We start from the raw sequence: 25872 nt of genomic DNA, 5'->3' as shown, positions 1-25872 counted from the left end.
TCTTCGTATCTCTTTCTCTAATACTCGTTCGTGCTTATATTTAAATTAGTTGAAAGCCAAAAAAAGAAAAAGCGATATGTCGCCGGAGGGCGATCCAATAAGCGATAAAAGACGAAAGAAGCTCGAATTGGGAGATTTTGCTAGCAATCGGATAAATCGACTTGGTGTTCTTGCGGTAGATATCGCTTAAAAGGATAATTGAAAACGAACCTTAGCTGAGATAAACGGGATAGAGGGAAGAGAAAATCCACAGTCGTGTCCGGTTCGGAAGGACCGGTAGAGTGGAAAGCGGAAGAACTTCATCTCGCTCTAGAACTCGGAACGAAATCGAGATGTGTCGAGCCATCCGGCAAAATGAGGGGGATACGAGGGCGAAATGGTAGCTAGAAGGGAACTGGAGCGAGAAATGGACAACGGAATGGTTGCAAACGGCAAAAAGATTTTAATAAACGTGGGGAGGAGGGAAAGGAAAAATTGCATATTTTTTCAGTCTAACGGGTGACAATAAAAAGACCGTGTCTTTCTCTTGAAAACAACAGTAAACCTCGGAGAATTAGAATAAAAATGGGTTAGGGGTTTATTAAAAGTTTTTTTTTTTTCAATTATAACTTCAGAGATAGCGTAAAAAATTAACAATTAATACAATTTTTCATCAGAATCCCTTTGTGCTCTACAGTCAACGTGTATCTCAGACTCTGCGTAAAAACGTATCGAAGATTCTCTAATGGATTTATTCGTAGATAAAAATGTGACCTCGAGCACTGGTTTTGCCGGATCGCATAAAATTAAAAGCTTACAAAGATTAAAAAAAGAAGTAAGTATCGAGACGGGTTTTTCTCTTTTTCTTATTTCCTGGTTCGCGCGCCTTTGCCGATGTGAGATTATATCGTAAGCTTTCTAGCTCGTTCCTACGTGGGATGAGATGAGAATGTAGTTTTCTCGTGTTATACCGAGAAATTTTCTAACGCGAGTTCAAAGGGATTATCTGCTTAACGTCTTCTCCGTATTCTTATTCCGGTGCATTCCTCTATATATTTCCGTAATTTGTCAAAATGGATTCGTCGATTACTTCTTAGAAGAGTGGCGTATGCAATTATATTTTTTAATAATAAATTTAATTTGAAATTAAAAATAAGTATTATAATATAAAAAATTATTGTTAAGAATTATTAATATATACATAAATATATTATTAATTATTAATATATTTATAAACATATTAATAATTATTATATATAATATATAATAATTGTTATATGCAGTATTATATATAATTAATTAATAATTGACTTTTATTTTGCGCCGCTAATTATGGAGATATTACCCGATATTCAATTAAAGTTACAATTAAAGTTTAATCGGTCCATGTTGCTGGCGCTTTTATTATACGTCCGGTTTTCACGCGATCATAACGCAATTTATAACGTGATTCGATACTGACAAATAGCATAAAGAAAGGACGATGTATCGCTGGATAGCACGCTCTCATTGGGCACTCGGTATAACCAATTCCCTTTTCGTATCTATTTAACTTTGAAAGTTGCGGTGGGCACAATTGTCTATTGTGCGAATCTTGCAATCGCGATTTCATCGATGTATCATGTTTGCATCGTAAAATAATTAACGTACGTGACGTGAATGCATCCCGCCCGAACTATTGTCGCATCGTTACAATCGATTATCAATGCATCTATTTTTCGATCGGCGTGAGAAAATTGCAAAATATTACATGAATAGATGTAAATTTGAGAAGAGAGAGAGAAAGAGAGAGAATTTTGATTTAGTTTTGTGCTAATTTATTTACTTGTGCCTTGACGTATTAATTTATTTATCCTTTGATGTATTAATTAATTTATTTGCTTATCCCTTGACGTATAAATTTATTTATTCCTTGATGTATTAATTAATTTATTTACTTATCCCTTGAACGAAACTGCCCGCAAATATTTACAGTTGATGCAAATACGAAATATAAATGAGGTAATCGTAAAGGTAATTTCTCGGTGACACCTGCATTCAGCAAGCAAAATATAGTCGCTTTCGCTAAGACGAGCGCACGTAAAACGAAGGATCAACACTTAATCTAGAAGAGAGGAGGCTGAGACTGCGCGAGATGAAGTAGCCGAGAGATTTTGGTATGCAGTCCTTTCTCCTCGACCTCCACCTGTCGTCTGTCTTTCTATGCAGCCAATCTCTCTGGCAATTTAGTCGACGCGTGTCCCTTCCATCAAGATGTTAATAAAAGAAAGAATGGAAGAGATTTTGTGATTATACAATACACAGAGTTTTATGAAACGACTTAATGTTTCTAATAAAACGTTTATGAAGCAACTTCATTTTTCTTTTGCATTTAAAACAGAAACGCTGTTAATGTCTTTCTCTGGATTCTCAGTTTTATATATGTGTGTATATATTATATATATATATATATATATATATATATTTGTATTAACAATGAGAGAGAAATTTTCAAGTTTTATTTTTATTATACGAGTAAAAATAGTCTTTTCAAATTGATATTAGGAAATTTTAGTGCGCGCTTCAGGTTTTTTCACTGAAAAATAATTTTATCCGCATATAAATCTCCCTCGCGTCATTTATGATTAAACCAAAATTTCGTGCTTTATACAATATTAAACAAACACAGATAGGTTTTTCTTTTTCAAACATCTGGTTTTAAGTTTCATTATTTGTACTAACTGCAAAAATATGTAGTACCTCTCGAAATTTGCGAGCGTTAACGCAGAATTATATCGCGCGAAGAAGAAAGAAAGGGAAAATGAACGAAAAACATATTTCCACACGTCGAAAAATAAAGTAGAACGGGGAGAGAAATTTTTGTATCGCGTTGCTTAAAAGCTGGCGGAATAAAACGCGGCGTACCTCAGATGGGGAAAAACGTAAAGGAAAAAAGGCCGGGAAGAGCGAAAGAGAAAAGGGCGAGCGCGAGAGAGATTACATTTCGTGTGATATTCATGAGGTCGGGCACTCCAGGGTCGAAGAGGGAGAGACTCTGATCTATCTTCAAAACGTTTCCTTTTTTCGTGATTTTCCTTCGGCAGCCGTACATTGCTCCGCAGACGCGAAATAGCCACGCAAGTAGGTAAATAGGTAGCCAGCATCAGAGAGATATATAGAGAGAAGGGTGAGTGAGAGTGGGGGATGAAGTTGGAAATGGTCCAGTCGAGGGAAGACGTCGATGGGGATATATGAATGAATGGAACTCGATCGCGTTTGGGTGCTCGATCGTGTGGACAACCCAATGACGTCAATATGAGAGATATTTATTGGTCCATAAAGTTAAATATTTGAAGTCGAATTCGATGTAATCCAATATCACGCTCATATATATACGGTCGAATTTCATGACGCGCAAATTGCCGCAATGAACTTTTGGCAAATAGTGTTGATTGAAGAATCTCTTTCTTTCTCTTAAGTAAAAAAAAAATTACCGTAAGATATGAAACATGTTGCACCAACAACGATAATGATAAACGTGTACCGAAGCAAATAATAAAATAAATAAGAATAAAATAATAAGCAAAAATAAATAATAAATCGCGTATATTTAAAAATTAACCCATCTAAATTCCAGTTTCGACCAACTATCTCTTTGTTTTTATCGATTAATTTTGTCAACGTTAATAATAGAACATGCTTTTTTTTACTCTGATGCTTTATCTCGTGATTTAATTTTTCATATGGTAGAACTGTGAAAAAATGCGACATGTAAATTTTGCGAGATAAAAATGATTTCGCATTAATATAGATTTGTTGTGAATAAATTAGTTTCAGCTGTGCAGCAATGCTATAACAATGCTATTGTAATAATAGGATGATTTGTTTACAAGAGTTTGATGCGATATATATGCTTGTATAAACTACAACACGCATACACAACTTCCGATGTTTAAATCAAACGTTATAAGTACTTTTACCACAATATAGCGATTCCAAAACTTCTTGTAAGAGGATAAAACTTTTAAGAAAATGCACTTACAAGAGCGCTTCCAAGTTCTGACTACGATGCCAATCTTTTTTTTCTCCCTTCATCGAAATTATAACTTGAAATATACTCAAATGTTCGCTACGTAAAGAGATAATAATGATGCTCTCTTGGAAAGTGTATTCTCTTTTTTTCGTATAATGAAAGGCGTCTCATTATCGAATCTCAGAGTCTTCTTACTTTTTTTCGATATTTCGATATTGTGAATAGAATTTATTGGTATAGGTTTTATTTTATTTTTTTGGCCTGTAACACGTTCCATGTTTGAATTTCAGCACCGTCCGTCCAAATAGTGGACGCCCTGGGCGAACCATTGCGGGACAAGTACTACGAGGCTGATAGCACCATCGAACTACAATGCGTCGTACGTCATATAGCGATGCAGGTGCAATACAGCGTCGTCCAGTGGCTTCACGGCAACAGAGTCTTGAACTACGATACGACGAGAGGCGGCATCAGGTAACTCAAACGTTCTTAACTATCGCGTTCCTTTTCTGCTCCTTAGTGTCAGCTACACCGAAAAAATTGCGCTCTCAAAGTAAGACTATACAGTAGAAAGTCTCCTTCAACAGAAAATACGAGCTTTCCAGCAAGAAACACATATAAACACATAATGTCACACGATGGGTTATCAAATAGACAGTGTTTGCTGTTGTCTAAACAAAATTATATAGATGATTATCTAGATGAAATTTTGGGCTCATCTTATCTTTATATGGATAATAAAAATATATATTGTCTATATCTGCATCTTACATGAAAAAAAAGTATTATCTTTACTAAATTTATCTAATTTTCAGATAATTTTGATTTAGAATCATACCACATAAAAATACTTAAATAATAGAACTTGAGCAGTAAGCGATAAAAATTTAAAAAAATAAAAATATGAATCGCCGTATAGTTTTATCTTTCATCTAGATATATTTAAAACAAAATCATCTTCATCTTATCTATGATGAATTTACATATTTTTATCTCATGTTTATCTAGCTAATTTTAAAATCATATAAATTTTTAAAATTTAATAAGCACAACACTGCAAATAGAACAATTTTCGAGATTGTTTTAAATTCTCTTTTCGATTGCATGACTTTGTGTTTATCTGTTTTCTTGTTTCTTCTAGATTATCCTATAAAACTAAGAATATAATAATAATGGAATTTTTGATACCTATTTAACAATGTGTAATAAAATAAAATGTAATATAATAAAGTATTATATAATAAAATATTATATAATGAAATTCAATTAAATTAAACTAAAAATAAGTGAGCAATTTTTTTTAATGAGAACACAATTTTTTCAGTGTAATAAGAGCTCTGTATTTTTATGCGACAATGCTTCATAAATTTTCTCATTAGTTAACTTACATTTAACTTCGCGTTTAAGCGACCTTTCTCTACCCTTCATTTATTAAGCCTTTGACTTATACCTCAAATGAAATATCGATACATTTTATCTTGCGAAACCCTATGCACGAAAGGCAGACGTATAAAAAGATATATAATTTTAGCGATATATTTCAAGAGATTTTGAGAGAGAGAGAGAGAGAGGAGCGTGCGAAAGAGAAAGGAGAATGTGTGAAGCGAAATTTTCGCGTTATGTGAAAAGGTTTTTAAGCTTAATAGCTCCATTATTCGAAATTTACTTGCGCTAAGTCGTTCTAGCTCGAAATGCTTCTCGGTAAATACAGGAAATGCATAATCTAAGCGTCAGGCAAACTTGACGCGGTTATGCGAGCGGAGTGTAATTAATTCGCGAAACTTTTCCTTGTTTGACGAGCATTTACGCGCAGTTGAAAGAGCCTGTGTCAACTCGGTGGCAGAAACGGTCCGGAAAAGTCAAATCTAGATCGCGCATGCAATTCTTATTCCTTGTACGGTCTGAAAATCGAGGCGCGTTTCAAAAGCTGCGAAGCGTTAAAAAATACGACTCGCTTTCTCTCATTGTCGTGAATTATATGTTATTATAGATTCCTGCAAGAGTTGGCTGGAACAGTAGAATTTCCACAGGCTGATTCTGGAGCATAAGAATTCATTATCCGCGATCCGTATAATAGCGAAACGCCGTTCAGCTGTCGCGCTGAATAAAACTTAGGCAGAAATAAGAAAAAGGCGAAAGAGAGAGAGAGAGAGAGAGAGCGCAAGACACGTCGCGTATATTAAGCTTCATTAATATATAGTTCGTTTTACGTCACGGATCAATGAAATACGGATACAAAAGCATTCCATTATGCAGCGTATTTCGCAATTCGTTTTCAAGAGCTTGAAAATTTCACGGAAAGTCGGAAAAAGGAACTCGCAAAATTTTATCCCATTAATAAGTTGTCGCGTATTCGCGTTTTTCTTGTCTCGTCCAGCAGCGCTTTTGTTAAACATGATAAATGATGATAATTCATCACCCTGAATTATGTCTACAGCTGTGCGGAATTCAAAAGAACCGAATAAAACGAAAAATTTGACATTTGCGATGAGTGTGTAGCGATCATACCTTCGCGTGTCTTTGGTAATTTATTTACTTTACTGCGCTATGCAAAAAAGAGTCATCGAATTCGAGAATTTTTTCTTCTCTAACATAAATGTCAAAAATATATTTTAATCTAAATATAATTTGAAAATTGATATTTTAATATCTCTAAATATTTTTTCTATATTTATAATAAAAATGTTTTGCATAAAAATTGTTTGATTTTAAGAGAGACATGGCATCATTTTCCAGATATTCACTATAATTACTTTTTTAAAATAGAAAACTTTTTAACAAAAGTTGCAGGTGTTTTCGTCGAAACAAATATATATGTAAGAGTTTTCATGATTTTTCCATGCAAGTTACGCAATTTTTAAAATTTTGAAATATTAATGTTCCGCAAACATGTCTAAAGTTACTTTCTGCTCCAATTAAATTTTATTTCGCGTACTTATTTCCAACAACAACATTCCAATATATCGCATAATTTTTCCAAAATAAAAAAAATGTGTCGCTCATGGAAAAATCAAGAAAATCGTTAACTAACCACACAAATATCCGCGAAAAATATTTTCCTTTAGGAAAAAAAAGCTTCAGAGAAAAAACACGGAGATCGAGTTTTTATTTTTCGCCTAAAGCATTTTTCGAGAAATTTATATTTACGTATACATCAGCGCGTCGATGAGACGTCATCGCTTCCTTTTCCGGAGCTCGCGAGAGAAAGGGAGAGATTTCCTCGAGCATCGGAATGCCGAAGAATCCCCGAAGGACCCGGTACAAAATACGTGCCGGTACAGCGCTCGCATGGAGAGTCGGTGCGGTTGTATACGATGGTTGATGACAAGCAGCCTCGGAACGGCGGCGTGTCGAGACGACGCGCGAAAGGCTTGGGTGTTTGGTACCAGGGTTTGTGCTCTCTCTCTCTCTCTCTTGGTCGAGACCGACGCGACGCTTCTGTGGGCCCGTTCTGACAGTAAAGTTAGATGCCGGCGAGACACACGGCGGGACAGTAAATGAAATTAGTTTGCGTTGCGCGCTTCTGTACATACAGGACGGGCTGTACATACACGAGGTCGTGGTTCTCTCGTTGCAAGAGGAACGAAGGAATAGCAGTCCCTCTGCGAGCTCTACCCGGCAACCATGCAGCGAAACGCTAAATATTTTGCCCCACCCGTGTGCGCGACGCGTAATATTAATTAACACCTTTTTGCGAATCCGATTAAGGGGAAAATAAAAGGGAATTAAATGAAAATTATCTTGCCGCGAATTTTTGCGAGAGCCTATTTTTTAACGCATGGGTCTTTCTCTCAGAGGATTTCCTATATGTATATCCGCGCGTGTGTGTGTGTATATCTCTATTTCTTGTTTCTACAATTCTTTCCCCGTCACGACAATTTTTTAAACTTGTTTTGGTATCTGCGCGAATGCTCGTTGCGCGAGTCATTCCCCGGGCTGCATCCTGTGGGAACCAAAATGTCAAATATCGTTTTCTCTCTCTTTCTCTTTCTGTCCTTGTTCGCTCACAGGGGACGTATGACCCTGCGTGGACCGCAGACCGTAAACACGTTGCACATAGAACTGCTGCAGTGCCATGGCACTCGTTTGTGCAACGTAGCAGCGTCTGGGCGAGAATTATTGCTATCTCGCTTAATTTAACCTTTCGTTTAATTAATCACCCAATGTCGACCCTTTCCTCCTTCTCCTCCTCCTTTCTCTCTCTTCCCCATAATTTAACGACGCGTCGCTGATGGCCTCGTATTTTTAGATATCCTCCCCCCATTGTCGGTTCCAGTGCACCGATGCAAAAAAAGACGAACAATGCTGCGGTATTCCGAAAGAATTTTCGTTAGGAGCCAAAAGGAAGATAGTAATTTTCATAGAAACTTTTTACGTGAAATTACGTGTTCGCCGTTGCGTCGTGGTGAAATTGAAAATGCGCGATACTCCGAAAATAATAGACATCTAGTTTTAAAATAATATTATTAAAGAGAAAATTACACGAGTGTGTGGTGTTTTATTATACGTTATATTTGTCGCAATTTTTCTTGTGAGTGAAATTTAATTTTTTTATTTTTGACAGAAAAAAATTTGAATTATTTTCTTTCTCGACAATATATGTATATTTCAAAACTACGAAAAATTTTCTTTGAAATCTCGACGAAGGATATTAATCATAAGAATTCATATTAATTTCAGTTTAATTGTTACCGTTTTCCAAAGTGGCAATATAATCGCGATATAACCATGATTATGAATTAAGGGTTAATCGAATTAGTTATCCGGAGCGTTATCCAGTTTAAAGGCAACGCGACAATAAATTTATTGTGCTTAACATGGCGTTTAATCCATTAAATTACACCGGAACCCTTGACGTGAGACATAAGTGGGGAAGAGAGGGAGAGGGTGGAAATAGCATTTTATACACAGTGTCAAATTACATTAAATTTTCGGGATCGTAATTAAAGCTCCAGTTACGACAACACGACTAGTAGTAATGCACAAAAGCGTAGCCAGGTAGTTGACCGGCGTTAAATCGAATTTTCCGCGCCGTCGAGAATTAACGTTATGTTTACGATCTATCTTAATTTATCCGAAATATAGGTTTAACCTCTGACCACATCAACGTCACGATGAAAGACACACTGTCCACTTGGATTTATTAATCTGCTTTTCGTACTTTGTGGTTTCCTTTTGTCAAGGCGATCCGTCAAGTCAGCTGATTCTTATCAGCTGATTCTTACACACGTGATATGAGATTAAAATAATCTAGCAGGCAACTACAGAAGATAGCACTGGTGTTTATATTAGAAAATATTTGGTAGGATTTTTCGTTCAATATTTGTCTGTTCGTGAAACCAAGTTCGATTTTTATTTAGATTCTCTTCAAACAAGCCAAGGTAGGCAACTATCCCACCAATATTAGACTTAATACATCAATACTTGAAGGTACGCGTATTTGTGTGTCCTATATATGTAGTATCCAATTTATTCTAGGAAAATAAACCGAGGATATTGAAAAATAAAAAGAAAGTGACACTATGGAACAGATTGACATGGAATTGATGTTTACGGCAAAGATACTGAAGATACGATGAAGCATACTTAAATCTGTTAGAAGAACAAAAAAGTGTCACATAAAAACCTATTTAAATTTCGAAAATATTATATGAATCGCAAGAGAGAAGAACGATCATTTTTTTTTTATTGAGTGATTTCAAATAAGAGATCTTTATCATTTACATTCTGAAATATAAACATATATTTTCTTTATAATTAAGTTATTAAGGATAAGATAAAAAATGTCTTAGCGTATTTAATCTTTTACATAAACAAATTTTCCTATATCCCTCCTTAATTAGATTTTTATTTTTTTCTCAAATTTTATATAAAAGCATAAGTATATATAAAAGACTTCTTAATTTTCGACAAAGAATCATTGAAAATTTTTTACACTTATTTAGAGAATCACTCTGTATAAATATTCTTTTGTCCAATCGGGAACAAAGATAAAAGAAAACAAATCGTAATTAGCATGATAAATTGTCATTTCCATTTCGCGTGGTCTCATACGTCGCCAGGACACGTAGCAAGGGACACTAATAGATTGATTATCGAACTTATTTTACATAGCAAATGCCGCGTCGGCCGGCAAAAAGCGTATTTGTCGCGTGTCGACGCCGTTGTTGAATGATAAATGACTGGTATTATACGGTACCGATGCGTTTCGACTGATTGCGTCGTAGCTAGAGAAATAGCTAATCGCTTATACTACGTTAACAGCCGCATCAATTCATCGATCAAAGTAATGTCTCGCGCGATTAATCATTGTTATTCCGACTGCGTTACATTTACCAATCTGTATTGTCAATTTCCGAGAGAAGTCGCGAAGGAAAAAAGAAAGGTAATCGAATCTCAGTCATCTCGCGCAACTGCGCTGAGAAAAAAATAATGTCAATATGACTAAACGCGTTTAGTCAATGGAATTTGTTTAATTGAAATATTTAAATGTTTAAGTCAAATACACTACAGTATTGTTAACTAAGGCGCTGAATTTGGAACATAATATTTTTTCATATTGACAAATATTTGTTTGACAGCCTGTGACCGCGCCGCATTTAGTTAGATTAAAAAAAATTTTTTTAGCTGAACATTATTTTTTTCTCAGTGTGCATTTACGCAAAGATGTGTGAAAACTTCGGATTTCACGCTGGTTGAAATAAATCATCCATCGCACTTAAAGATAAAAAAAAAAGATGAAGTGCAAGGCTAACAAGATTATAAAGAAATATAGATGTCTTATCACCCCTTTACTTTTCCTCTTTCTCTTTTTCCCTCTATCGATCTAAACAATGTTTAATTTAGTGCGCGATTCTCTCAATGTCATAATTATTCTATAAATTCCGACGCTTGGTCCATTGCAATTTATCATCGCATTAAAATTGCCATACATATAGAGCAAAGTTTTCAGCATGCGACATTAATCCTATTACTTAAACCGGTACGCGGCTTGACTTTATTCGCAAAATACGCAGTAATACGCGCTGGGCGCGATGTTGAACTACTTTTGTAAGTGAAATACGCGATGTTAAATCTTTTGAAGTTACTGCAAAATTAAGACAAAGATATTATTTATACTACAATAATTGTATAATAATGAAGATGCAAAAGACTCTCGTGCTAATAATTATATTTAGAGAGATATCCATATTTAACAAACGTTAATATTAAACTTGGAATTTTTTTTGAAACTACAGACATGCTCATAATTATTAGACTTGAACACATTTTTATATTAAAATTATTTTATAATTATGCTTCTTGCGGTTTTTTAATAATCGCATATAATTCAGTTTTATTATTTTATCTGAAGATTATTTACGAATAACTTTTTTAATGATGGAAATCTATATTGCATCAATAAACATCGTTTGCTCATGTTTGTGTAATGTTTTCGCTGATTGATTTTATATTATTTTTGTACAATTTGAGTGATTGTGTACGCTATCAATAACTTGTTTTTTGTTATAATTGAATTACAATTTATTTTTGGCAACGCAGAATGTTTGTGAACAAATGTCAAAATTTTGAGATTATAAGGAAGAAAAGTAATTTCCTCATTAAATATAAAATATAATATAATTTAGCTATTCTGTATGTTATAAAATTAAGATTACTTCCTCAAATAAATTATTAAAATGATAAAAATGTTATGTTTGAGTCTAATAATTTGAACGCATTTTTCTTTCGTATCTTCGTTTCGCGGTTTTTTGCGGATTAATTCTAAGCATCTTCTCTCGCAAAATCCTTGATTGCTAAAAACAGGCGTAGACGCTCTCGCGGATAAACGAGCGATCGTCTGCCAGTGCTCAACCGGCCGGAGGTAACGAATGCGACAAATTGGAATGGACCAACTTTTTCGATTAAAGTCTCCCTTGCTCGGCGCGGTTCAAGAGACCGCTTTCCCGGTCACGGCAAGATTCCACTTTCAGCGACACGCAACCGGTAATAAATAAGGGCGCTCTCCCTCTTAACGCTGAGGGTAGCGAAAAGGCGGCGAGGCAGTTGTCAAACGGTGGCTTTGTCTCTCTTGTGGGATTTCATGTTAATCATAGTAGAACGTGGAAGCAACATCGATTTGTGAAAGCGATACTTTATAGAAACCCCGCAATTTAATTAAATAAAATATGTGTGGCAGCGTAAATCAAATCCTTCTTAATTTGATCTATTTACAAAAATTTATCGAGATTTTATATATATTTGATTTTTTTCTCTCCTTTTCACCCTACTCTCTTTATTTGCTATTTTTTCTCCTTCGTTAACATTATTGTGAACAAATTCGTATAAAGTATAACGAACTCGTTAAGGCAGAATGCTACAGATAATACTGCGAGAAGGTCAAAGTTTAAATACAGTCCTTCGGTTGCGTAGCCAGCTGTTCGAACAAAACGCAAGGGAACAAGTTTTCGTTGTCAAATAATACTTTGAAAACTTGTATTACTCTCGTAGGAACACATGATACGTGCAGGACGATATTTGTATAAAAGTACACGATTTTTGTCCCGCACGTTTGAAGCATATAAAGTAGACTAAAAGGGATATGTTAAAAATGTCTGTCGTAAAATATTTATCGGACGAACGTTATAAAGCGATCTTTTATAGTAGAAAATCCACAATTTTATTAAATAAAACAGATGTGGCAGCATAAATCGAATCCTTTTTAATTTACTCTATTCAACAAAGTTTATATGCAAATGACTATGTAGAAAGTGATACATGTATATTTATGAGGGGCTACCCTCAGTGTAATTTAATGTTATTTAATTCAATAATTAATAAACTGTAAATTTATTTGCTTAAAATAAGATAATTTCTACAAATAAAAATTCTGATACTTAGATCTCGAATTTGGAGGAAGGGAGAGAATTAATCGTTCGCCTAAACACGATTGCTAAAAATCAGTAAGACTGTTAAACAACATTATTAAAAAAATGACACTATTTTCACACTTTATATGTATCTAAATAAATTATATCATTGTATTATTATGACACACTATATATAATATTTATTTCTCTTTCATCTACTCCAGACGGTCGAAAGAAATAAAGGAAACGTTCAAAATAATTAAAGAAAAATGTAAAAACAAGTTTGTTCCGCGCCTAATATCTGCGTCTGGCTCTCATTAGCCTTTTTCAGAGCTGATTTTATAAAAATGTAATTATGTTATAAATTGCATATATTACAGTTCCGTCTTGCTCTCTCACTATATATGTGTATATATACATAAACGAAGGATATATATCTTCCCATCTCTTAATATTTGCCACTCTGCTACTACGCACCATCTGCAACCCCTGCTCGTCACGAAATGCTCACTCGAACGGTCTTGCTTTTTTTCCGCCAGTTTCTCACAAAAATAGGAACGTCAAGCGCGAGAGCAATTTTCCACAAGACGTCTTTGCAGCATAGCTTAGTTGCACGCGGAAACCGTTTTCTTCCTCGAGAGAGACCGGGTATATTTTTGCCTGCATTTAGCGCACTTAGACCAAGTCGCCGGTTGCATTCATCGCTCTTCTTTTCACCTCGAAATGCGATTTCGTGAAAGACAAGTCTCGTTACAGATATTTTCTGCATTCAATGGTTTATGCAAATCCGCGACGCGTATAACATCGTTTCCTGGCGTCGATGCGAAATAAATAGGGGATTCGTGTAAGAACGATGCTCCGTGAAATTTTATCGACGTAAAGTATGATCAGAGAATAGAAAATCATCCGGATAGTAGTACATTTTTGCACACGAATTATCTCAAATTTCGCGATCCATTTTCCGTTCCCGACAGTATTCCTTCCCTGCCCTTAGCAAAAAATCACGTACGTGCTTCAAGGAAATATGAGCTTTTATAAGCAATACATCATAGTAACATCATTACTCTACGTATTCCGAGAAAATGAATTCGCACAAACTGCAAAAAGAAACGACTCTGTTGGCCAATATAAAGTGTATTATCAAGATAGAGTTCGTGGACTTTGCGCAAATATTTATTCGACGAAGCTTATTATTCGGTCTACCGTTTGCACAGAGAACAAACTGTTCTCACGGAAGCTGTTAATTTTGGCTCGATTTGCAATTAACTTGCTTTTCCCTTGTGTAAGAAAACTCGCGTAAAAGCGCGCGAATGAAAGGGAAAGAGTATATGTGTTGGTGTGAAGATAAAGAAAAAAGACAAACAGAGAGAAAGAGAGAAGAAAAACGATTCAGTTGGTGATGGAGCGTCGGCGATTAGTTAAGACAAAGAAGCGAGGCGTGGGGGCGAAGAAACCGGCGAAATGGAAGAGTTCTCGTTAGCCTTAGGAGATTTTCTCTCCCTTGGCGCGCTACAGCGATTTTACGTTGGCAGCTTCATTCGAAATGTTTTCCGCGAGAGTATCATCGTGGTCGACACATTTACAGTCTCATATTTATCAATCACATATTAAATTTCATAGCAGATTGTTTCTATAATTTAGTATCTAAAATAGAGGTCAGTGGTGACCTGATTGTGAGATAAAAATTTCACATGTACACGGAAAAAAATTATTAAGTTGATTAAATATTAATTAAATATTATTAAATTTTAATTAAATATTATTTTGTTCATTGTACATATTAAAATATTTAAAAATTGAAGATTAAATCTAACAAAACGTATATTTGACTTAAATGTTAATATATGTTTAATTAACAAAATAATATTTCATTCAAAGGTTTAATCAAGTTGATAATTTTTTTTCAGTGTGTAGTTTCTGATAATGTCATAGCGAATTCGGTCGGATGCACCAGTGCGCACTGAGCGCATATAAAAATGTATCACACACAAGTTTACAATGGCACAAGTACTTAAAATAAGAAAAATAATTAATAATAAGAGCTACTATCATTGTTGCTCAATATGAGTAATGATAATAATAGATCTTACTATTAATTATTTTCCTGTTTTAAATACTTGTGTCATTGTGAACTTGTGTGTGATAAATCTTTATATGCACTTAGTGTGCACTAGTGCATCCGACCGAATTTTTTATTAGAATCGTATAAAGTTCCGTAACGTAAAATAGTACACTAAAAAAATTGTATTCTCATTTTTCCCATTTATTTTTAGAATACCCTGAACGAAATGGGATTTATTTTTACATTAACAAAAAATATTTTACAAATGCAAAGAAGCTATAAAGAAAGTATTAGACACAGTATATATAGACCGAACTTGAAGCACAAAATCTAGATCCTGAATGATTAAATTGTTATACACTGAAAAAATATTTATGTAAAATTACATGATTGAGCTACGGTTTTTCCGGCCCAACATAATCATGCAATATTAATACTTATATGGAAGATTATAGATTATATGTAATTTCATATAAAATTTATTCCTAAATATTTCCAAGATTAAAAATATTTCACTGAACATGGATTTATACATAGGAAATGCTAGTAATGTATCAATGCTATAAAATAATGTTATAAATGAGAAATAGATAAATACTTATAAAATAAAATTCTATTATAATAAAGTAAAAATAGTAAATTTAAAATTACATATAATTTTTGCATAAAAATAATAATTTTACCTATATTTTACATGTATTTTTACATTAATATTTATTTTCACTTTAAAACAAATGGAAAAGAAATTTCAGTGATAAGCAAGTAACTTTGCCAGTTCTGAACTAGTAATTTCCATGTAAAAGTACATGGATTTTTTCAGTGTAAACACTTTTAAATCGTTTAAAATCTTCTCTTTCGACTCACTTATTAATACACTTTATTTAGTCTTCTAATAAACTAAAAATATTCAGTGACAAAATATATTCTTCATTTTAGAGGATATTTTACAAACGATTAGGAATATTATTTTATAGTGTATAATCTCTTATTTCGAGAATACAATTTTTTAATAATGTGTACATATACGTGAGAGATTTTCAGCGAACATTTTCGAATCGAGATTCATCTATATTGCAGCGTAAAAACGGATTTAATGGAGGAGGGGGCCAATTCGACTCTCAGCATAGCTAAGGTCGGACCTACGGATAGCGGAAACTACACGTGCCAGCTGACCACCATGCCGGACCAACCCGCGACAGTTCACGTGCACGTTTTAAACGGTGAGGACATTTTATACATATTTCAATATTTTTCTCGACACTCTCTTATTGGATTGCTATCGAAATAAAATATCGTCCATTCAATAATTTACTTGCGTTAAACGAAGCAGAATTTAAAATTGCAGAATATAAAATTTAGCAAAAAAAAAGTTTGCTCTTAAAATACCCGGAAAAATGTTTTATATATAATTATATATAAATAATTGTATAATTATATATATAATCGTAAAATTATATATGAAATATGTGTCCATTTTTATACATAATTATATAAATTTATACATAAAATTATAAGGGTTCATATATAATAATGTCAAATTATATATGAAGAAATACTTATTTATTATATACATATAAATTTATATAATTATATATGAAAAGCACTTTTATCTAATTATGTATGGACATATTTCAAAAATAATTTTGCGATTATATGTATAATTTTATATATTTCTATATAATTTTATATTGTTATATATAAAAAATTTTTTTCCCGAGTATCATCCGCTGACTCGTAGACAGCACTCGTAAAAATTTGTGTCGAATTATTCGATGACTAATATGCTGAGAGACAGACTCATAATCAAGAAGGATGTCGTGTCGCGAATCTCAAATAACGAATTCATAGTATTCAGCACGACATTCGCGTTTGCCTCATTACGAATGAAATGTTCGTATGGAAACTTTTTCTCTCCATACAGCGTAGCTGTACACAGAGACTCGGCTATTTATTACTGAAGTACGTATACTCTTGTAGCATCTAATATTTATCTTCTACTTGCGCTTCGCGCCTAAAAGTCCTCCGGTATTTGACTCTTACGAGTATAAGTCCTGGATGTCGAAACTTGTTGCAAAGGATCTTCTTAAAACGCTTTCGCGCGCGAACTCTACGAAACTAACAAGGGACATGTCACAACTGTCCGGAACCGATTTGATTCTCCTTGAAATATGTTGTTAAATACACAAATCTAAAAGACACGTATTTTTTTATACGTGCGCAATTTGAGTTTTAAGGGGTGAAACACCCCTTTAAAGAATAACGGTATTTTTCTTTAGGATCAAATATCTGCTAAACTATAAGAGATATAAAGAAAAAACGTACAACAAATTTTAATGGCTTGAAGAGTACTTTAAAGTTATATGAACAAAAATTTTTTTTTTTTTTTTTTTTTTTTAAAAACCCTCACCACCTAATTTTTTTTTTCAAAATTAAAAATTTTGTTTTACCTAATTTAAAGCTTATTTTTTTCCAAATTCAACCATGTGTAATAAAGTTATGTTACGAAATATCATTTTCGAAAATTAATTATAAACGCTCCCGTATATACGCTCATCCGTGCTATGTGCGTAAGTAATTACCGTCGAACAATAAAATATATAAAAAATGTTTTTGTATAATTCTTATTTATGTTTTCTATGTATTTATAACTGTGTATTGTGTATATTTAGATTTTTTTAAAAATGTATTTGCATTTTATATTATTCACTCATTATACACATTACAATAATGATATTCGACAAAAAAATGTTTCAAACATAATGACTTCTTGCACCAAGAACATCTTACTACAGCTATATTATTGCAACCTTCGATATCACATTTTGTTAAAGTTTCGTCTAAACTAAAGTGTACTGGATTTTCGAATTCGTCTGGTCTTTCATTCGTATAACCACTTTTAAACCACGAATATTTAAATAAGTTTTGATATCGTGGGGATGACAATTGATTATGTATCAAAGATTGCAATTTTATTATATTATTTCGTTCATGTAAGTTTATATTACTTTCCAACAGTAAAACCGCATCTGAAAATCTTTTAGCAAAATTTTTCCAAATTCTGAATCCATAAACATCTAATGGTTGTATTTTCCCTGTAGTTCCTTTCGGTATTATCATAGTAGTAATATGTGTTCCAGGAGGTGTTAAATCCGAAATCATATTGGGGCAATGTCCAGTCCATGAATCGATAAGAAGAACGCTATTAGGACCAATGTTTGCGAAATAAGCTTCTTCTAACCACATTTTAAAATGATCTGTACAAAATATAAATGTTAATTTAATAGTTTTTTTATGACTCTTATTAAATTGTTAAATAAAATAAGGTTGTTAAAAAAAGTAATTATAAAAGGAAAATACCTGATGTCATTTTACCAGATTTCGATGCTTTTACAATAACATTTTCTGCTTTAAATAAATTTTCTTGTACTCTTGGTCCAAATTTACCATTAGCTTCTTTTAATACAATAAATAAAGGGGACAACAAATTGCCATTACAGGATATTATTGGTTGTATCGTATATGAATGGGTTGTTGATGATATGGATTGCACGACACGTTCTACTTTCTTTTCTCCCTGGTTAGACAATGATCTTCCAGAGTGAAGTTCCAATTGGAAACCACTTTGATCTGAATTGTAAATATTTTCAGATCCAAACTGTTCAATAAGAGGTTTTACTGTTTCCAGAAAATCATCAGCTGATTTTTGCAAATCAGCAGAATCTTCTAATGTTCTTCTAGTGACAAACTTCGTAACTTTTCTTGAAACAATTCGGTGAGACTTCTTAAATCTTGCTATCCAACTGTGAGATGCTTTAAATATAGGATTTAAATTTCCTATTTCTTCTTGAGCTTGTAAAGCCCATCTTTTTAAATCAATATCATGAACCATGAATCCTGATTCGACAGCTGCAGTAAATTTATCATGTGTAAATTTGGAGATGTAAGATAATTTTTCTGTACGACTTCCACCTGATTGTATTTGTTCTTCCCATCGCCTTAACTGACGTTCAGATGAAACTCTTCTAAATTTATTTTGTACTACTCTTAGAGGACGATTCCTTTTTCTGTCATTACTGTTTTCATCAGTGTCCCGAAATCGCCAATACTCAACAGCTCGTCTTTTATAAGAACTATCAAAATTTGTATCATCATTTGAACAATGAGGATGAGAATTTAAACTATCTTCATGCCATGCTTCTTCGTCATCTTCAATTATTTCAAAACTATGTAATTTATAAGGTTCTTCATAATCGAGATATATTTCTTCCGTTACTTCCACCCCATTATAATGAAAAACGCTATCCAGTAATATTTTTTTAATGTTTTCCTTTAATTCCACTTCTGCTTCAGTTACTGGCGTTTCTGTTAAATATATTGAATTTATTGACACCAATAAAAGTCTAACAACGTTAAGCGGATTGATAATCATATTCAAAGATGTTATATTTTGCTTTCTATTGCAATAAAAGAACAGTTTACACAGATATTATTACAACGAAAAGACTACACCGACTGTGAGAATTATGCTGCTACATGAACAATTTATATTAACTTATCAGAAATACGTCATCACATAATCTTATTTTATTATTTATTTTAACGTATTAAAGATTTTATTGTAAAAATTATAACTTATCTGGAACACGTACACATAATCTTATCTTATGATTCATTTAACGTAAGATATAAAATTTGTTTATGCCAAATATTGCGACATTGGTATTCGCAAGATTCAATTAAAAAATAATTTTATTATAAAATATAATTGTTTTTAATTTTTATAGAAGAAATTAAATATTAAAGAAATAATAAGAAAGCAGGGGGTATATTTAAAAAATTCTTATTAATTATATTTAAAAATTTTTTTTTAAATCTAAATATACACAATACGCAGTTATAAATACATAGAAAACATAAATAAGAATTATACAAAAACATTTTTTATATATTTTATTGTTCGACGGTAATTACTTACGCACATAGCACGGATGAGCGTATATACGGGAGCGTTTATAATTAATTTTCGAAAATGATATTTCGTAACATAACTTTATTACACATGGTTGAATTTGGAAAAAAATAAGCTTTAAATTAGGTAAAACAAAATTTTTAATTTTGAAAAAAAAAATTAGGTGGTGAGGGTTTTTAAAAAAAAAAAAAAAAAAAAAAATTTTTGTTCATATAACTTTAAAGTACTCTTCAAGCCATTAAAATTTGTTGTACGTTTTTTCTTTATATCTCTTATAGTTTAGCAGATATTTGATCCTAAAGAAAAATACCGTTATTCTTTAAAGGGGTGTTTCACCCCTTAAAACTCAAATTGCGCACGTATAAAAAAATACGTGTCTTTTAGATTTGTGTATTTAACAACATATTTCAAGGAGAATCAAATCGGTTCCGGACAGTTGTGACATGTCCCTTGTAAGTACGCAAGTCGAATTTTCCAACTACGCGAACAAACTTTGCAACGATAGCTTTGATGTCGCAATATACTTACATATTATCATTTTCAGGCTAATCTCTATATCGAACATCTCCCCCTCATTGCATTTCCCTCGAGCCGATAGAACATTTTCATTTCTTTTTTTATTAATAATAAATTTTTTTACTATCATTTTACTTGCTATTTTTAACTTTTTACAAAATTAAGATTGCCATGAAAAGATAAAGAGAATTATATATTCTTTAACTCTGGAATAAAATAAAGTTGAAGTTTTTTGCATTTTTTCCAACAAAATAAAGATACGAAAATATATGTCACAGCCAGGAGACATCTCCATCTCGTGAAAATAACAGAGAAATTTTGCGTGACACGATCGTCCGATGATGGATCGTCTCACGACGAGACTCGCTTCTTCGCGTGATATGCGAAAATAATACGTTCATAAATTCAGCCGCCTCTTTCGCATCTGCGTCTTCACCTGGGAATATGCGCCGCGGAATTCGCGGTCCCGCAGGAACATACAAAGTGAGACTCGCGCAAACGTCATTTCGATTATCTTCCGCATAACTTAATACGGAGGCTCGGCACGTTCTCGCTAGGAATCGAATTATACAAGATGTTTCCCGATATTTGCATCATGTCGCTCAGGCTTTCATTATAGCTGATGTATGAGAGGAACGTATGCAAACTTGGTCCATTCGATAAGGAAACCTTCGCGAGACTAGCTGAATCGACTTTATGAGTTTTTCGAACGTGTCGTGATTTAAACTAAGAGATATGTATTCAGGGTGTTCAGCAGACTCAATGAAAAAAATTCCCTGACTTTATTAGATTTTCCAAGACCAGAAATTAATTTTTTCCCTGACTTTTTAGTATTATTTTTTTCCAAATATATAATTTGCATATATCTATATGATAAATCAATTAAATGTTGAATCATGAAATCCTTGAGATATTTTTGTCGACAATGAAAAGATTCGGAAGTTAAAAAACAAAAATTTAAATCAATTATACAATCTGCATTATGTACAATAATCGAAACAAACATGTCACTATAAACTACTTAAATAATTACCTTTTCTATTTATAATATTATATGAATTTTTTTAGTTTTATCTCTATCAAACACATTGAAATAAAATAACATGACGATGAAAATATAAATTAACGAACACGCTGTAAATGAATCAATTTTTAACAACACAGAAAATTAGCGTGCTGGGAGTCAAGAAAAAGTTTATATTTATTTAATAAAAAATTTCAAATTATTGAAACAAATGTAGAATAATGTGAACAAATCCAGATAAATACTAAAATTTTCTGACTTTTCCCTGACAATGCCCAATTTTCCAAATTTCCCTGACCGCTAGACACCCTGGTATTTTGCATATATATATTTTAGTGCATCGTAAAAATTTGACGGGAGTCATTTATCAGTGCCAGTTCTCCGTTTTTAGAAAAACTTAAGAATATCTATCTGTTAGGGGAATTTTATAAGATTTTTTTCGCAGATAAGAGATATACTAGTGCGATCCTCTCATTTCAGCATATCACACGTTTTATATACTATACAGTATCCGAAGGTTATCTCCCGACACGTCGGAGAGATACGGCTCGCGAGTGAGTTCCTTGTGAGTGTATTTGACGTTGTTTCAGGAGAAAGTTTAGCCGAGCTACATCATAGCGGCGCACGAGGGGTCGCTAGCTCGTCGCTATTCTTCCTGGCCGTCGCTATTCTGCTCGCCCGATCGAGCCAGGTGCTTAGATGAAGGCTTGACGAGCTTCCAAGCTGGCGAGAAGCATCCCGTGACCCCGATGACAAAGGGAAAGAGAGAGAGACAGTGCTCCAGGGCACCGAAAGCGAACGACGCAAACTTTCGCGCGCGAACTTTTCTATCCTCGTGACAGGAGGATGATGGACATGAGAGGAAGGGCCAAAGAAAATGAGAGAGAGAGAGAGAGAGTGTGTGTATTACGTTTAACATATTCCGCATTGACATAAAAGATACGGAGACGGTTGGCTGCGTTGTCTCTCGGAACGTCTTATTCTAAACCTAACGTAGATCGCACGGCATTCGAGATATGTGTCTGTATTGCAAGAGAATGCTACCTTCGTCCAGCTTCCGGCGCGATTCTATTCGAATTAATTGCATGCTCGAGTTTTCAGCAAAGAATAAACGTCTCACGGTGAACGAACGGTTAGAATATCTTTTTAACCCTTCTATCAGTGCATAATTTTTCACCTTTTCATCAATGCGTGCATTAAAAAAATTATTAACTTGATTGAACCTTTCGATTAAATATTATTTTGTTAATTGAACATAGAAAAATATTTAAATTAAATATAACATATTAAATCTAAGAAAATATACATAATTTGACTTAAATACTAATATATGTTCAATTAACAAAATAGTAATTTAGTTGAAAGGTTTAGTCAAGTTAAAATTTGTTTTCAATGTGGGTACCCGGGGATCCTTGTTCATTGACAGAAGGGTTAACTGATGATTGATTTATGCAACTAATTAAAATTAATGATATTATATATGCTGCCACATTTTGAAAAGGACATTTACTTTGTATACTATTTATTATAAAAAAATATATGAGCATATAATGGATTTAGTTATAATGATACGCGTCATTCACGTCGTGAAGCACCCATCCTAATTTAGCAACAAAGGTTTGGCCCGATTTCCGCATCAATTTCATCAAGCTTAAACGTTCCAGTGATGTTGTAATGCAACTCCACGAGACGCCTGTGAACCAACTAGATTACCACAAGGATAACAAACAAGGTGCCGAGCAGATGTATCCTAATTAAGCAAATTATCAGGTCACCGTAAAACGGTGCTGCAACACAGGTTCGATCGTGCTGTTTAACGCACACATTAATCACACGATGTGTTAACACGTCTCGGCCAAGTTATTTCAACGCGATCGACTAGAAACCTAGTCCAACGAGCTATATACGGCAAAATCATAAATTTGCGCATCGAATAACCGATAACCGGTAAACAATAAAAGTCCACGACGTAAACTGCTAACCTGCTACAGCCATTGGAGTGGCCGCGTATCAACTACGGCCGTGATAATCGAGACAAATTGTTCGGTATATTCGAATTCGAAACCCCTTCCCCCATTTATCACTATTTTCGCGTGATTATATTTCAAAATTCTGTGCATTCGTCGAAGCATTTTTAACTGCGAAACGAGTTAGTGAGGATTTGCGCGTACAGTATTTTGCAAATTTTTCAATTAACAAGTTCCCATCATTTCACGTAACAATATTATTTTATTATTGATAATTTATTAGCAACGAAATTCTCATCGAGAGTCAATCGGGAGGCAATCGCGTAAGGGGATTTGTTGAATATAATATTTCGAGATTATTTCGATCAGAGCTCACAAATTAGCGGATAATTACAATAATGATATATCAAAAACGGATATACGAACAGATTATATCTTGTTATATTGTTATATGTAAATCAGATTAATGAATCATTTTAAATTTAAAAAAAATGCCAAGGAAAATACTAGGATTAAAACAGTCACTGAATCGATTGTGACTTTATTGACATCTTAATATATTGTTTATGACAGAATATTAATATTGTATATTTATATAAGTTTTTATTCGCGACACAAGATACATTCAGATGTTGTCTTTTAAAAGCCCGTAACTTCTGTAAAAACAAATCATTTCGCAAAGCAAAAATTTGTGCCTCGTATTATATCACATCTTGCACAGCAAAATTTAAAACGTGCACGTTAAGACGTCATTTGAATGTATATTGTAGAGAGATGAAGGTACACTTGTCTTTCATGCAGCCAACCAAATCTCCAAGTCGTGCCGAGAGAAAAAGAGAGAAAAAGAGTATGTGTGTGGGTGTGTGTGTGTGTGAAAAAAAAAATGATGCGCTATAATACATAAATTTAAACTGATTCTAACATTTTTTTCGTGACGAAAACAAAATCACGTAATATACAATATGCATTTTACAAAAATACTTGTCTTGTCTCTTTATATCACATTGATTTTAGAAATAATTTAAATGCTAAGAATCTGAACGGATATATATAACTTTTGTCAGGTAAGTACTCTTATACTTTATATAATTATATAATTTATTTGATTTTTATATAATTTATATATTTTATAAAAGCTTGCTTTTCTCGTTTATCATGATATTGATTTTAGGAATAATCTGAACGATACATACATGATATATATGACTTTTGTTAGATAAGTATTCTTATATTTTATTTAATTTTTATTCTATTTTTTATCATTCCTATTTAATTATATAATTTATTTTACAGAACAAAATTATCATTTCGAGAGTAATTTGCATCATAATACTTTCTTAAATGAAACTATTGTCTGCAAATCCCAATTGGCGTATTGGCATAAATTGAAACTCAATGCCCGATGCAAATCAACTACGTTCTCTTTCAAACTTTTCTTTGGTTTTAATCGAATGCAATTTTGCCGCGTTTCTCGCGCGAGACAATTTCGAATCGGCAAAAACACCGAACACGATTTAACAATGGAATATATATTGCGCATTGAGCATTATTGATGAAAAATAAAAAAATAAAAAAAAGAGGTGCTGAATTTCGAGTGAATCGAAGTTCGGAGTGAATTAGAATTCCGCACGATCGACGGTGATCACATCGTCTCTTCCTCCGGTTAAGTTAGGTACAGCGCGTTTCTCGTTCAAACGAGGCATTTTTTTCCCTGCTGGGAGCTCATTCGATTTTGTCAATCTTGCTACATGCCGTGAGACACGAACGAGAACGAGAAGAGGTGCACGCGAGAAGGAGAAGCTCCTCGGGCGCACCCCGATGGATTGGATGTGGCACACCATCGATCTTCCTGCTTGGATCCCCAGGAACTCTATTTATCTGTCCCGCGAACGAGATTCTCCGATCCGGGATATCGTTCGTAACTTTTCGCGTTTTCCCTTTCGACGATTCGTGAATTTCCGCTGATAATCCTTCACAGATGCTGCTTTCACGAATCGTGCCAAATGGAAATTCCGCCGAAATGAATACGATAACATTCGTTTAATTTCCAATCAAATTATAGACCAACATTTGCGTGGAATTTGCTCGCGGCCTGATATTCAACAGTGTTTATGCGGAATCTCTCTCAGATTTTGAAATTTATTCTTCTGAATGCATAAATAATCAAGTGTACTTTATTTGGCAATGATTTTTTATATTTTTTTTTTAATATTCTTAAATACTTATACTTTAAATAACTAATAACTAATGACAGTAATTAACTTTAGAGTACTTGCACTATTAAATAGAATGCCACACAATCTACTTTAAAAAAACAAGTTAAAATAAAAAAACATGTTTTATATAATTATATTAGTTATTTAAATATATATATTAATCACTAAACTTCAACTTTAAGAAAATTATTGACACGTAAGAAAATAAATGAAAAAAATTGCAAATTTATGCACGTGGTTAATCAACGTCCGTATAACAAATTCAGAGTTAACATTAT

At 33.3% G+C, this 25872-nt stretch overlaps 2 protein-coding genes across 3 annotated transcripts in view; one reads left to right on the top strand and one right to left on the bottom strand.

Annotated features, from left to right (window-relative positions):
• LOC114939725 (zwei Ig domain protein zig-8) overlaps window positions 1-22966 on the top strand; it is a 159802-nt gene extending 136836 nt beyond the window's left edge. The window contains exons 6-8 of one of the 2 annotated variants that reach the window (XM_085490306.1): window positions 4282-4465; window positions 15980-16122; window positions 22005-22966. In XM_085490306.1, coding sequence (XP_085346432.1) covers window positions 4282-4465; window positions 15980-16122; window positions 22005-22114 — 437 coding nt within the window. In that variant the 3' untranslated portion in view covers window positions 22115-22966. Of the gene's footprint in view, window positions 1-4281; window positions 4466-15979; window positions 16123-22001 lie in introns of both variants that reach the window. The other variant, XM_029314149.2, reaches the window with a different exon arrangement.
• On the bottom strand, window positions 17123-19489 carry LOC146724717 (uncharacterized). Its single transcript, XM_085490305.1, has 2 exons — window positions 18260-19489; window positions 17123-18156 (listed from the first exon to the last, which is right to left on the bottom strand). The coding sequence occupies exons 1-2, from the start codon at window positions 19329-19331 to the stop codon at window positions 17606-17608; spliced, it is 1623 nt and encodes a 540-aa protein (XP_085346431.1). The 5' UTR covers window positions 19332-19489; the 3' UTR covers window positions 17123-17605.
• Window positions 22967-25872: the final 2906 nt, after the last annotated feature.

The sequence above is a fragment of the Nylanderia fulva genome, unplaced genomic scaffold (genome assembly GCF_048542155.1).
Source record: "Nylanderia fulva isolate GAGA-0341 unplaced genomic scaffold, ASM4854215v1 Scaffold12, whole genome shotgun sequence".
Taxonomy (NCBI): domain Eukaryota; kingdom Metazoa; phylum Arthropoda; class Insecta; order Hymenoptera; family Formicidae; genus Nylanderia; species Nylanderia fulva.
This window is presented reverse-complemented; position numbering and strand designations above follow the sequence as displayed.

Bases quoted from the DNA above. Each gene is read 5' to 3' on its own strand.
- LOC146724717 (XM_085490305.1), bottom strand. From the start codon at position 19,331: ATGATTATCAATCCGCTTAACGTTGTTAGACTTTTATTGGTGTCAATA. The intron at 18,157-18,259 runs GTATTTTCCTTT...TATTTTGTACAG, and splicing joins ATCTGGTAAAATGACATCAG to ATCATTTTAAAATGTGGTTA.